The sequence below is a fragment of the Achroia grisella genome, unplaced genomic scaffold (genome assembly GCF_030625045.1).
Source record: "Achroia grisella isolate CSIRO2021 unplaced genomic scaffold, CSIRO_AGI_Agris_v1 utg906, whole genome shotgun sequence".
Lineage (NCBI taxonomy): Eukaryota > Metazoa > Arthropoda > Insecta > Lepidoptera > Pyralidae > Achroia > Achroia grisella.
In genome coordinates this window covers 3,417,112-3,429,345 of record NW_026713064.1, presented here as the reverse complement: position 1 = coordinate 3,429,345, position 12,234 = coordinate 3,417,112, and the positions used below count along the sequence as shown (strand labels likewise).

The following is a 12,234-nucleotide window of genomic DNA, read 5'->3' as shown; positions in this document are numbered from 1 at the left end:
CACCCACTGAACCACATCTGACATTCACACGGTTTCATAATATAACAATCTTAACCATTTTATAAGGGTTTAGCCAAGAGTAATATAGTCATCACAACCTATTGTTAGCTCGCAGGCTACATACATGTAAAACATAAGACTCACAATATAAACTACGTTAATACCAATTTAATGTTTAGTATTTACGTATGGGTTTTGGTTCAACACTTGTCAGCAGTTGACGATGCCTCTGATTACACATTTTGCTATTACAGTCAAGAAGTTAGTGGCTATTAGCATATGCAAGAATCAGTGAAACTTGTGTTCACATTATCCTGTAAGCACTTTTTGAATAATGTAATATGATTTTAAAATAAACATAATAATGCAAACATTAATTTCTTACATTTCATTAAAATGTTTATAGTATATTGGAGAGAATTGGATTTCGTGGCACAGGTACTGATATATTTGTCAATAAAGATTATTATTATTATATAAACATTTTTTGTATTGAAATCAGAAATATTTCGAAGATTAAATAAAGTCATGAACAGAAATAGTTACTGAATATTCATAGTACTAAATTAACACTAAAGATGTTTTAGGACTCTGAACGCAATATATCAAAATCGATTATATTCAAAGTGTTATTGACCATATTAAATTATTTCATACAAGTGATTCATTTGGCACGTTAGAGACTGAATGTTTTCATATGTCATATTATTGTGGGTACATAATTTCTTAACATTAACTATATCTACACATTAAATCTAAACATACTTATTTACCTATAAGGCACTGAAATAAAATTAATCTCAATAATTTAATACCGACTTAGTAAAACGGGGACGGATAGATACCAATAATAATTTTGTAATTTCGTAATTAAAAGTAAAACATAATTTCTGGATTCAATTGTCCGCAGTTTAACACATATCGCCATGAGACTGCCACATAGAACGTAATAATGTACAATTGTCATGCATAACCTATATTTTATAACTAATTAAAATGTATTTATGATAATTTTAGAACTATATAAAATACAGTATTATTACTTATACAGTCAGCGTGATACAGATCGTGTCGTCCGGAATGGAATATACGTCAATACGGAACTGAAATTCAATTTTAGTTATACATAAACAACATTATCAAACCGTCTGTACAACAAAGTTATCATTACAATTGTTCCAATATAGCACAGTTGTGTTGGTTTAGAATTAAATAGTAAATCATTACTATTAAATTAACTTAATATAAGGTTTACCTGAACATGTTACAATTATTTATATTTCTTAATTAAAAATTGGAAAATTAAGGTGCACTCTAATAAATTACCTTGTAAATTTATCTATTAATGACAAAAGTATCTTTTTGTTATTTAATTGTACAAAATTTGTCACTTTAGATATTATTTAAGAACCATCCAAATTAGTTTCTTTTATAGTACGGTTGTTTATTTTTGATCAATAATTGCTAATAAATTAATAAGAATCGTTCAGGCCTAGAATAGAATATTCTCATAATATAACAGTTATTTTTGCAAATTTTGACAAAATACAAAATAAATCATTTATATTTTAAGTAAATTTATATTATAAAATAAGTGGTTGAAAAGGCCATTTGAAGCCTTTTCATTGGCTGTGACTTCATTTATTGTTATCAAAATAACATGTCTAAAAGTATGGCAGATCAGTATAAAATACATTTTAATACTTACATACTAATTGTTACACTAATTATAAACAATTTGTTGTTTCATTGTTTCTACTCCCCAGAACATAATACATTATACGCAATTATTAAAGATGTTTAAATATTTTCACATGATTAATTACTTCAAAACAACAAGATTTTATGGAGATGACACAATGGAAGCACTATAACTATATGTTATGGTCTGGGCTCATAATTGTGACAATGATTTATATTATAATTATAACCCCTCAATACTGGGCAAATTAATAATACACTTCGATCTGTACCATATATGAACGAGATGTTAAATGCCAATACTTTTCGAATCTGCAAATCTTTTGAGAATTCATACAAAATTGGATAGATTAAGCACTTAGAAACTAACACAAGCCAAGACAAACATTGCCTGTACACATGCGCTTGCCGTTATTTATTCAGTGTGTGAATACAGCATCAGATTAAAACAGAATAATGTTAGCATTGCGATGGAAAAGTAACAAAAATGAATATTATTAACAGCGTTAGGATCGTCTTCTGCCAGACTAGGTCAAATTAAAACACAGCTTAATCTTAGCATGTCAAGCTTTACATTCACCACGACGTTGAAAATTAGAAAGACGATGCTTCTGACTACTCTATACGTTATGTATGTTTTTTATTATATTACTGCAGAAATAAGTGAAAGCATGCTTCGTAAACCCATTTAGGCGAGTATCATAGTACATAAATTTATGGATTTACGGTTTCAGTATAAATGAAAAGGTTAATATTATAAGGAATGTTAGACGGACTGCGTGTCAACTTCCTCGCCGTAATCAAGATCGTCGTAATTGAGGTCGTCATCCAAAATGAGATTCGGTGATCCCTTGCTGTTAGGACATGCCAGACATCTGAAAGTAGCAAACAAATACATTAATCAGGTGATAAAATATATTCTATTCAATAAACTTAATATAAGCACTTTTGAATAGACATATTTTTTTTATTCTACTACTAATTCCGAACGCAGACTCATTACAAGAATGAGTAAGAAATTTACGTGTTGCTCTTTTAAAGAAATATTGTTTAGAATAACATTTTTAAGAATTTTGTGTGAATACAAACTGACAAATAGCAAAGTACACATAAATAAATAAATAGTGAATTGAGTAACAAAATAAATCAGTCCCAATTGTTGGGAGCACAATTTCCTGTCCCATCACTGTTTTCTTTTTATTTATATAAAATATAAAACAGATATTTCAAATTTCAAAACCCATGACGCTGCATAAAATCTATTCAGGACGTTAAAGGACACTACAAAAACTAGGTAACGTCCTGGGAAAACAGGACTATTGGCAACTCCAAAATAGGTGAGATAGAAGTATCCCACCCACACAGACTTTCTACAAAGTGTACTTCGGTAGAAAACGCGATTAAAAAGTACATGTATAATATTCACAAAATTAATACAAGATGTCTGAACGGGTACTGCTTATGGTGACTGGTGTGTTCTGGTTACGAACACTGATTAGACTATATGCTTTTGCAATAGCATATGCTGGGGGTCACTCTATTCTCCCAAATTTGAATTTAAAAATGAATCTGTATTATTGTAGACACAATAATACAGATTCATTTTTGTACAACAATTATTTGAAAAGAATAAGGGCTTGTCTGTTCTTATCTCGAAACCATTCCGAACTGACGGTAGATCTGTAATAGATCTACATGAATAAAGATATTTTGAATTTGAATGTAGTAGGATAACTTTTCTTAGTTCTAATAATCTTATTGTTCTAACACCTGCCAGTCATTCGATATGTGTTAAGCGCATGTTAATAATATTTATGTTAATAGCTACCGACCAACTGTTGAGGTCGACTAGCAGGTGCTATAATACCTGTTTTAACATCAAACATATTATTGATCTACTATACAAATATTGATGGGCTCGGTGGTCTAGCGGTTTATCACACCGCCTTATTTCCGATTGTCGCAAGTTCGATTCTATAAACAAACATTCATATTATTCTTGAGTATTGTTTGTATTGGTTTATGTGTTTTCTATGTATGTTTATGTGTTTACAAAATTTATAAAAAAAAAAATGTATGCTTTAAATATCAGATATGGCAGCAGTATTTTAGCGGTCATTTCTCCGAATATTATATACGATAAAGTAATCGGGTCTACCTAAAATAGTTTTGTTGCCGGCGTTGAGCATAACGAAGGCAACTGGTGTATCCAATTATTGTATTATAAATCATTATAAGAAAGAAAGTAAATATGTACATTCAATACCTGAAAGCTATGATACAAAAGCAAAAAAAAAGATTATCAATTAACAATTGGAGCACTGTGTGGTATTGATTCTGCGGATACGATTACGGATTAAACTATATAAACATATATATAAATACATACATACATCTAGGCGCATGCCAGTGAGTAAATATAATATAACTGAAATATATTATCATTAATATTAACTACTAGTCTGTACTGAAGTTTAAAGAATAAGAAAAAATAACGATCATGTGATTATAGACCTTTTTGGATTGAGTTAGTAACAAACTTTAAATTATACCTATGTATATATAAAATAATAGGTGATGTTTGTAGTATGTTAAGACGAAGCAGATGTTCTCTTACGCAGTACGACTAACTGATAAACAAGATATTTTAAGAACGCGATTTAATGTTTCGATTGTGGTAACCTACTTTGTTGCAAACAACAATATATTTGTTTTATTTTGTTTTTTACAGAGTTCTTTAGTTGATGTCTGAATATGATAATATCAAGATCGTAACTTTTTTCATACTCAGTTATATATCTGGATATAATTATATTTTGTAACATGTTCTATGCGTATCTATATTTTTTTAATTTAAATTAAGCACGTCTAAATAAACTCTACTGTGTGTGTGTTTTATATACATATGTGGTGAGCGTGCATATAAGCATACCAATTTCGATTAGCAGCTTCTGGATAAAATTTATATTACCTATACAGAACTTTTAAATCAATGATTTTATATTCACTGTCTTCTTTGGTATGAATTTATAACAAATGTATTTATTGTACACATGTGTATAACAAATACATTTCCTGTTAAGTAATGTGTACAATATACACATTACTTAACGGGATATTTACCATTATTTAAAAGATAAAGAAGAAGTGCTCCCGATATTTATATTTATATATATATATAGTATTGTAGACAACAGTGTAAAAAGAACACTATTTATATCAATAATATTTACGGTAACACACTTTATGTTAATAGTTATATTAGATTCGAGTGTTTTCACTTTCCTTTACATTCACTTTTACAAACCCTAGACTAATACCATCATAATATAGATATATACAAACATAAATGAAACTTAATATATAATTAAAATAATTAATTCCATGCTGACATCATTTGATAGACGTAAGTATTATGTACTTAAGTATAATTCATACTAATTATGTATGTATAAATAATCAATATCCATACGAGCGCAATCCCTTTTCCCCCATCTTACACTGTTTACTCAATGGTATCGTTCTATTTCCAGATTTAACTGTAATTTGTTGAATTATCGCAGGACGGCAGTGGATTCTTTAATTAATACGTAATTTTTAAGCAGTTTTTTTTAAATTAAGATGTGTATACATAATACATAACACGTATTCTTAATAATATTATAAATGCGAAAGTACCTCTCATCTGTCTGTCTGTATGTCACGCTTTCACACCAAAACTGCTTATTTAAATTTGAAATTTTGTACACAGATAGTCTCAAGGTCTAGAGAAAGGACATAAGCTACTTTTTAATGCGAAAAAGGAATGTAAGGGGTTGAAAGGGGAGATGAAAAGTTGTATGGAAGGATTGTCATTTCTAAACCTTGATACTTATTTTTGAGGCTGTTGATAAAACATAAATATGACTTTCAAAGTCAGTAAATTTTACCCTTAAGGGGGTAAAATAAAATAGGGTATAAAAGGTCGTAAAATAATTAGCCTAACTAACTAAAAATACAAGGCCACTTTTTAACGCATACTAAGTCACGAGCACAGCTAGTATGTAATACAATGGTCCTAAGTGAGCATAATGGGAAACTATAAAGCTGGTAGTTCTGATATCAATAAATAAATAAAAAATCATATCACTTTGTAGTTAATTACCTGCTTTCATTGATGCCATAATACAAACACTTCTCGCCAATACATTCACAGCATCCGTCGTGGAACCATCTGCAATTTATCAGACACGAAATAATTTATATACACAGTTGTAGATCAATAGATTTTCCTTAATAACAATTAAGATATCAGTTTCAGGAAGTCCAGGTATTTCTATAGCATTGAATGAAATAACAACGTAGTATTATGTGTAATAGTTACATAAACAATAACAATTTTAACACAGTTGTTTTCAATTTGTTAAAACTCCTAACGCAATACTCATAACATAATAAACTCGTGGATTTTTTTATATGAAGCAGTACTAAGATGGTTTGTATGTGTTTGTTTGCCATTCATAACGTCGAAATTGTTAACTGTCTGTTAGTTTATCTATTTGCTAATCTCTGAAACGGCTAGACCGATTTTGATGGAACTTTCAGTCCCATATAGCTAATATTATAAGTTTATTTATTTTAATAAAAAAAGTTAAATTTAGCGCGGACCAAATAACAGCTAAACGTCGCAAGTAACAGTTAATGAATTAATAAAACATATATAAGGTACCGTAAACTATTGGCACCCATGGAGCGACAGGAGGCGCGGCATTTCTCACTGGACATGCACTGCGACATATACGCAACTGTGCAGTTCAGTGTGAGGATGTCACGGCTTATTGGTTCAGGGTCTTGTTCTAAACTCTCTGAAAGAATTATTCATTTATTAATATCACATTACTGGTTATTGTATTTGAGTCTAGTCTTCGGGACCAAATACGGACAAAAAATCTTGAATGAATAATCTGCACTTTATAAAAGCAATTCCTAATTTATAAAATTATTAAATATACCAAGTTCATGGGATTACTCATTCAAAATTAAAAGAATAGAACTGTTCAACATAATAACTTTCTTATTCTGTTTAAATCCTTTCTAAGTTTAAAATAAAAGAAACAAAATTCTAATACAAAGGTGTCTATTGTTAAATACCGCTCAGAGCAGGTAATAGATTCCCAATGAATGACTCACTGTATCTCTGTGGGGTATTATCTTTACCATAATGCCAATGCCATATTCTATTTTTATTGCAAATTATTGTGCTACTTTAGACATTTGTTAGGATAGACAATAGGAAATGTTAATATTATATGCAAATTTTTATTTTTATATCCAAATTTCCTGTTTTCGCAACTAGCAAGAGAATATTTCTTTATATATAATAAACTATGTCTTGTTCACTTGATTATGATAATCTAACATATATTTAACAGTAGTAAGTAATACTATGTAATACAAAATACAATAATTAGTATGTCATAAGCTTTTCTTTTAAACATAACCTAAGAATAGACTGACCTGAATTAAATAACAAAATGGGTACATATATTGACATTAGAAAATTAATAACAAAGCAGTTGTCATTAATTTTCTAATGTCAAAAAAATCTAAAGCAAGCAAAACAATGTGCTCAATAAAGTAATGGATCTCTGAAAAAAAAAGGAATCATGTAAAAAGAAACTGAATGATTTTTAGACACATGGCTTGTAATAATTGTTTACTAACAACATACATCAGTAGGTTACTGGAACCCTATGACTACTCAGGATCACCTAAAGAGATGATGATTCTGCTGGGAATCACACTGTAGCCACGATGCAACATTTACTACATCTGTTCATAGTCTTCAACTGATTGCAGGACACAGAAAAAAAAGTAAAAATACAGCTACAAGCCATATGGCTTGTAGCTGTATTTTTACTACAGAACCTAAAAGTTACTTACGTAAGTGATACACCACTTGCTTCTCAGAAGCCGGCCGGAATTTTGACAAGTCAAAGTCCACCGGGTAAGTTATAGACAACCACCTCTCACGAGGATCAGCTTCACTTGTTAATGCCGAGAAGAGCCCAGGCACACCGTCAACCAGTTCTTCCACATAAGAAGATTTGGACAGCTCTGTGTGTGTATCATTTGGTTTTGGACACATATCTAAAACAAATAATTTATTAATGCAGAAAAGTATTACACACTTCTCAAAGTATGTTATTTAGAAACTCATACTGACACTTCTCTCATCTTAGTTTAAACATTTATTAACAAATACTTCATAACAGAAATTCTAAGATTTGTTTTTAAAATATTTATGGTATAATAAAAGCAATAAGAACCAGTTATAATGGAATAAATATCCTTACTTTTGTTATGCTAAGCTACTAAATAAGTGAGCATTGTTATTGTAATCTTGTATAGTTGTCTAATTACATGTAACTGGAAGGACAAACAAGGGGTGGCTGTCACCAATATACATAAAAAGTACTATGGCTATCACATTGTCATGTGGCAAGTTATTTCTTATGTACCACACAAGAGATAACATTCCTTACAATATAAGTGTCATGGGTTCATAACTCTGTTACTGTATTGATATATTTCACATATCAATTTATCTCAAGACCATTGCAAGTAAGTCAAAGCGCTAAACTGTTAAACCACCAAATATGGTGCTAATATAAACTCAATCTAAAGGACGGACTTTGATCAGTTTTCAACATTACAATTTCTCTATGTAAGTGTTTTATATGAAGTAAAATTATTACTATAGACATTTTATCACAGCACTTACCCACACAACTACAGCATTCTTCATATAAGTAATTGAGGCAGTTGAAGCAATCTTTGCAGCAGGAGCAGTCCTTCAGATCACATTTACATGATTGTGTTAACATGCATTTGGACACTACACTCGCGCATATTGCTTCATTGCACGCGTAAATAATTGGAACAAGGCATAAAAATGCACACACTAAATAGAATTTAGTAGCCATCATAACACCAATAACTGTAGAAGTAAACAACAGCTTTCGTATGATCTGTAGACACTATAGTTACCTATGTTCTAGTGTTCAGTTTTAAAGTATAATTATGCAGCGTCTTAATACACGATTGTAAAACAATATTTAATATATAAAAAATATTACGTCAGGACTAATAAACGAATTTAGAATCAATAATTACTATACTCGTTGAGAGACATAGAATCACATGTATCATGTATGATTTGTTGTCAAAATTGAAAGATTTCATACAAATAGAAAACGAAATGCAAAAGTTAGATTCAGTCACAAATTCACAGACGTAAACGTCAGAGTGTTATAAAGATTAAGGATGGAAGGCTACTATAATAGTATCGAGAACTTTTCTATCGATACCGATACTTTTGTACACGATATATTTAAACCGATATACCGCAAAAGAATTATAATAATAATAATAAAGACATTTATTCAGCATTATATCAGTATTCGGTTTTGGAAAAAAGGCGGGAAACATAGAATTTGGTGGTCGTGTTTTTTTGATAAATTTTAAATAAAAATTTAATAGTGATCAGTTAAGTTAGATATTGTAGATATTTTCACTCTTTTATGTATATTTTATTTGTTTATTAGTGTAATTATAGTAGCTGTAACATAGGTAAGTCATAATTATTTAATTTATATATGGACCCTCCTGAGGATCCTGGGGGCACAGGCCCTCAGGTGGGCCTCCACGTAACTATTAGCAATAATGAAAATGATTCCATGGATACTGATTGCTCTTTTACCCTAGTGGAGAATTTGAAAGTTAAACGAAAACGTATATCTGCTACTCATGTGTGTAAACACTGTAACAAAAAGCGAAGAAGAAATCGCGGTTCTAAAGGAAACTCTAAAAATCAAGAGAACACTTGTCAATGCGCTGTTGTAAATGAAGGTGATCAACCTTCTTCTAATACATGTACAAATATAGAGGATAATGAGAATAAGGTCGAGCAACCTCCTGTGACATGTGCAAATAATGAGGATAAAATGGATAATGCTGGTTCAAGTCAGTTACGACCATCAGTAGCTAGGCTTTATTATCAATCAGGTGATGCGGCACCTTATGTAGTCCATATCCAAAAGGAGCAGTCTTCGCCGGATGACAGAATTACTGTACACCCAATTGCCTTTGGTCGCCTATTAAAAAATTGTGCTTATAAAAATGTTATTAATGGTAGTTTGAAAAAAATTGGTAGGAATAGACTAGCTTTGTCATTCTCTAATTTTATTGATGCCAATTCCTTCATTGACTGTGACCGTTTAAAACAACAGAACTATAAAGCATTTGTCCCCTCTTTTAATCTTACTAGAATAGGAATTATTAAGGGTGTTCCCTCAAACTGGTCCCCTGAAGAGGTAATAAGTAACATTTCTGTCCCACATGGCTGTGGAGAAATACTTAAAGTTAGAAGGATTAGACGTAAGAATATTATTAATGGTGAATCCATATTTGTTGACACAGAAACTGTTATTATAACTTTTGATGGTCAAATACTTCCTAAACGTGTATTTATGTGTTACAACTCATTACCTGTAGATATTTACATATACCCAACAATACAATGTTATAACTGTTGTCGATATGGTCATGTTAAGGATCAATGCCGTTCTACACCACGGTGCTATAAATGTAGTAAAGGACATTCAGGTGAAAACTGTACGCAGCAAGAAGACTTCTGCTGCTGTCTATGTCTTGGTGATCATCAAGCTAACAGTAAAAACTGCCCGGAACTATGGAGACAAAAAGCAATAAAAGAAACTATGGCTAAAAGCTGTATATCTTATGCAGAAGCTAGCAAATTGCATGGTCCTGTAACAAAATCATATGCTGACACAGTTAAAACTAATTCTTCTATCATAACTGCGGAACATTTAAATAATACTAAACCCCAAAATACTCTATCTTCTAATATAATCAATAGATCATATAAAAAAACCATTGTACAAAAACCCCGTCAATCTCCAAAATTATCACATGGTTATGATGTAAACATGCATAAGCAATTAATAAAAGATTATAATCCTCCTACTCCTGCAGATGGCTGCGGTTATAAATCTGTAGCTGATCAGAATTTACCAAATCAATTTACAGAATTAATCATGGCTTTAATTAAATTGCTGACTGAGTCTAATTCTATTGTACCGTCCAACGCTGCTTCTCTATTTAGTGCTCTTCTTCAAATCTTCAACAACAATGGCTCCATTGGCCAAAGTTCTCCAGTGGAACTGTCGTAGTATTATTAATAAAAAAAGTGACTTATTTCATATTTTAAATAAAAATAAACCTTTTATTTGTGCCCTTCAGGAGACATGGCTGAAACCCATATCTACTTTTAAGATACCGGGTTATGCTTGTCTCAGAGAAGATAGGACAGATGGGTATGGTGGTGTCGCTATACTCGTCCGACATTTAGTTCCTTATTCACATATACCTATTGATCATAGCAGTAATTTTTCCATATTAGCTGTCCAAGTTAACAACATTTGTTATGTATCTTTATATATACCTCATCCATCAACTTCTATTTTTAATGAACTTAATAATATTCTTTCTGCCCTTCCCAAACCTTTATTAATACTAGGAGATTTAAATTCACAACATCAGTCCTGGGGTAGTACAACAAACAATTCATATGGCCACCAAGTTTTAGAAATATTAGATACCCTTAACCTGTGTGTATTAAATACTGGCCAACCTACACGTCGTACTCCACCTAATGAAGGAAATAGTGTTCCTGATCTTTCAATCTGTTCACCTACTCTTGCAACATCCCTTACTTGGTGCCCCTTGTCACTGTCATTTGGAAGTGATCATTTCCCTCTTATTATTTCTTTTCCTTTTATTGATAAACCACTACCAAATTATGAACCAAGGATGAAATATAAGCTAAATAATGCTGATTGGGATACTTTCAATAACGTCATTGCATCTAAAATCTCATCACTGCCTACTATTACTCAAGGCACTGAAACCATTTGCTCTAATGCATTCACTGAAGTATTAATACAGGCTGCTAATGAAGTTTTTCCTAAAAAATCTTCTTCTAAGAATACAATACCTTCACCACCATGGTGGGACAGTGAATGTACTGAAGCTATTAGGAAAAGAAAAAATGCTGAAAAACAATACAATTTACACTCTACATTGGAAAACTTTGATATCTTCTGTAATATATCCAGAACTACCCGTAAATTGTTAAGAGATAAGAAATTAACAGGTTGGAAGAAATTCTGTTCATCTATTTCTCCCAATGTGAATGCATCTATAGTCTGGAATAATATAAGAAGATTTAGAAGTGCATTCCACGATTCTAAATCAAATGTACTTCCTCCTCATATGGTTGAATGTTTCCTAGACAAGTTAGCCCCTCCCTCAGTTCCTGAAAAAGTTTTGTTGGATAAAGTTGTAATTACCTCTGATATAGATAATTTCTCTAAATTAAATGCTCCATTTTCGTTACCAGAGCTTAAGGGAGTACTTACAAAAGTTAAAGATTCTGCACCTGGAGAAGATGGAATACCATATTCTTTTTTT

At 31.1% G+C, this 12,234-nt stretch overlaps 1 protein-coding gene across 1 annotated transcript; it reads right to left on the bottom strand.

Moving 5' to 3' along the window:
* Positions 1–2,213: 2,213 nt before the first annotated feature.
* LOC131853785 (protein twisted gastrulation) lies at positions 2,214–8,999 on the bottom strand. Its single transcript, XM_059204824.1, has 5 exons — positions 8,465–8,999; positions 7,624–7,830; positions 6,410–6,545; positions 5,846–5,914; positions 2,214–2,576 (listed from the first exon to the last, which is right to left on the bottom strand). The coding sequence occupies exons 1-5, from the start codon at positions 8,667–8,669 to the stop codon at positions 2,468–2,470; spliced, it is 726 nt and encodes a 241-aa protein (XP_059060807.1). The 5' UTR covers positions 8,670–8,999; the 3' UTR covers positions 2,214–2,467.
* Positions 9,000–12,234: the final 3,235 nt, after the last annotated feature.

What these genes read in the sequence shown, in the direction of transcription:
- LOC131853785 (XM_059204824.1), bottom strand. Translation starts at nt 8,669, where the DNA reads ATGATGGCTACTAAATTCTATTTAGTGTGTGCATTTTTATGCCTTGTT. An exon ending in AGAATGCTGTAGTTGTGTGG is followed by an intron (nt 7,831 to 8,464) that starts GTAAGTGCTGTG and finishes TATTTGTTTTAG; the next exon opens with ATATGTGTCCAAAACCAAAT. An exon ending in ATGGGTGCCAATAGTTTACG is followed by an intron (nt 5,915 to 6,409) that starts GTACCTTATATA and finishes GATAAATTGCAG; the next exon opens with ATGGTTCCACGACGGATGCT.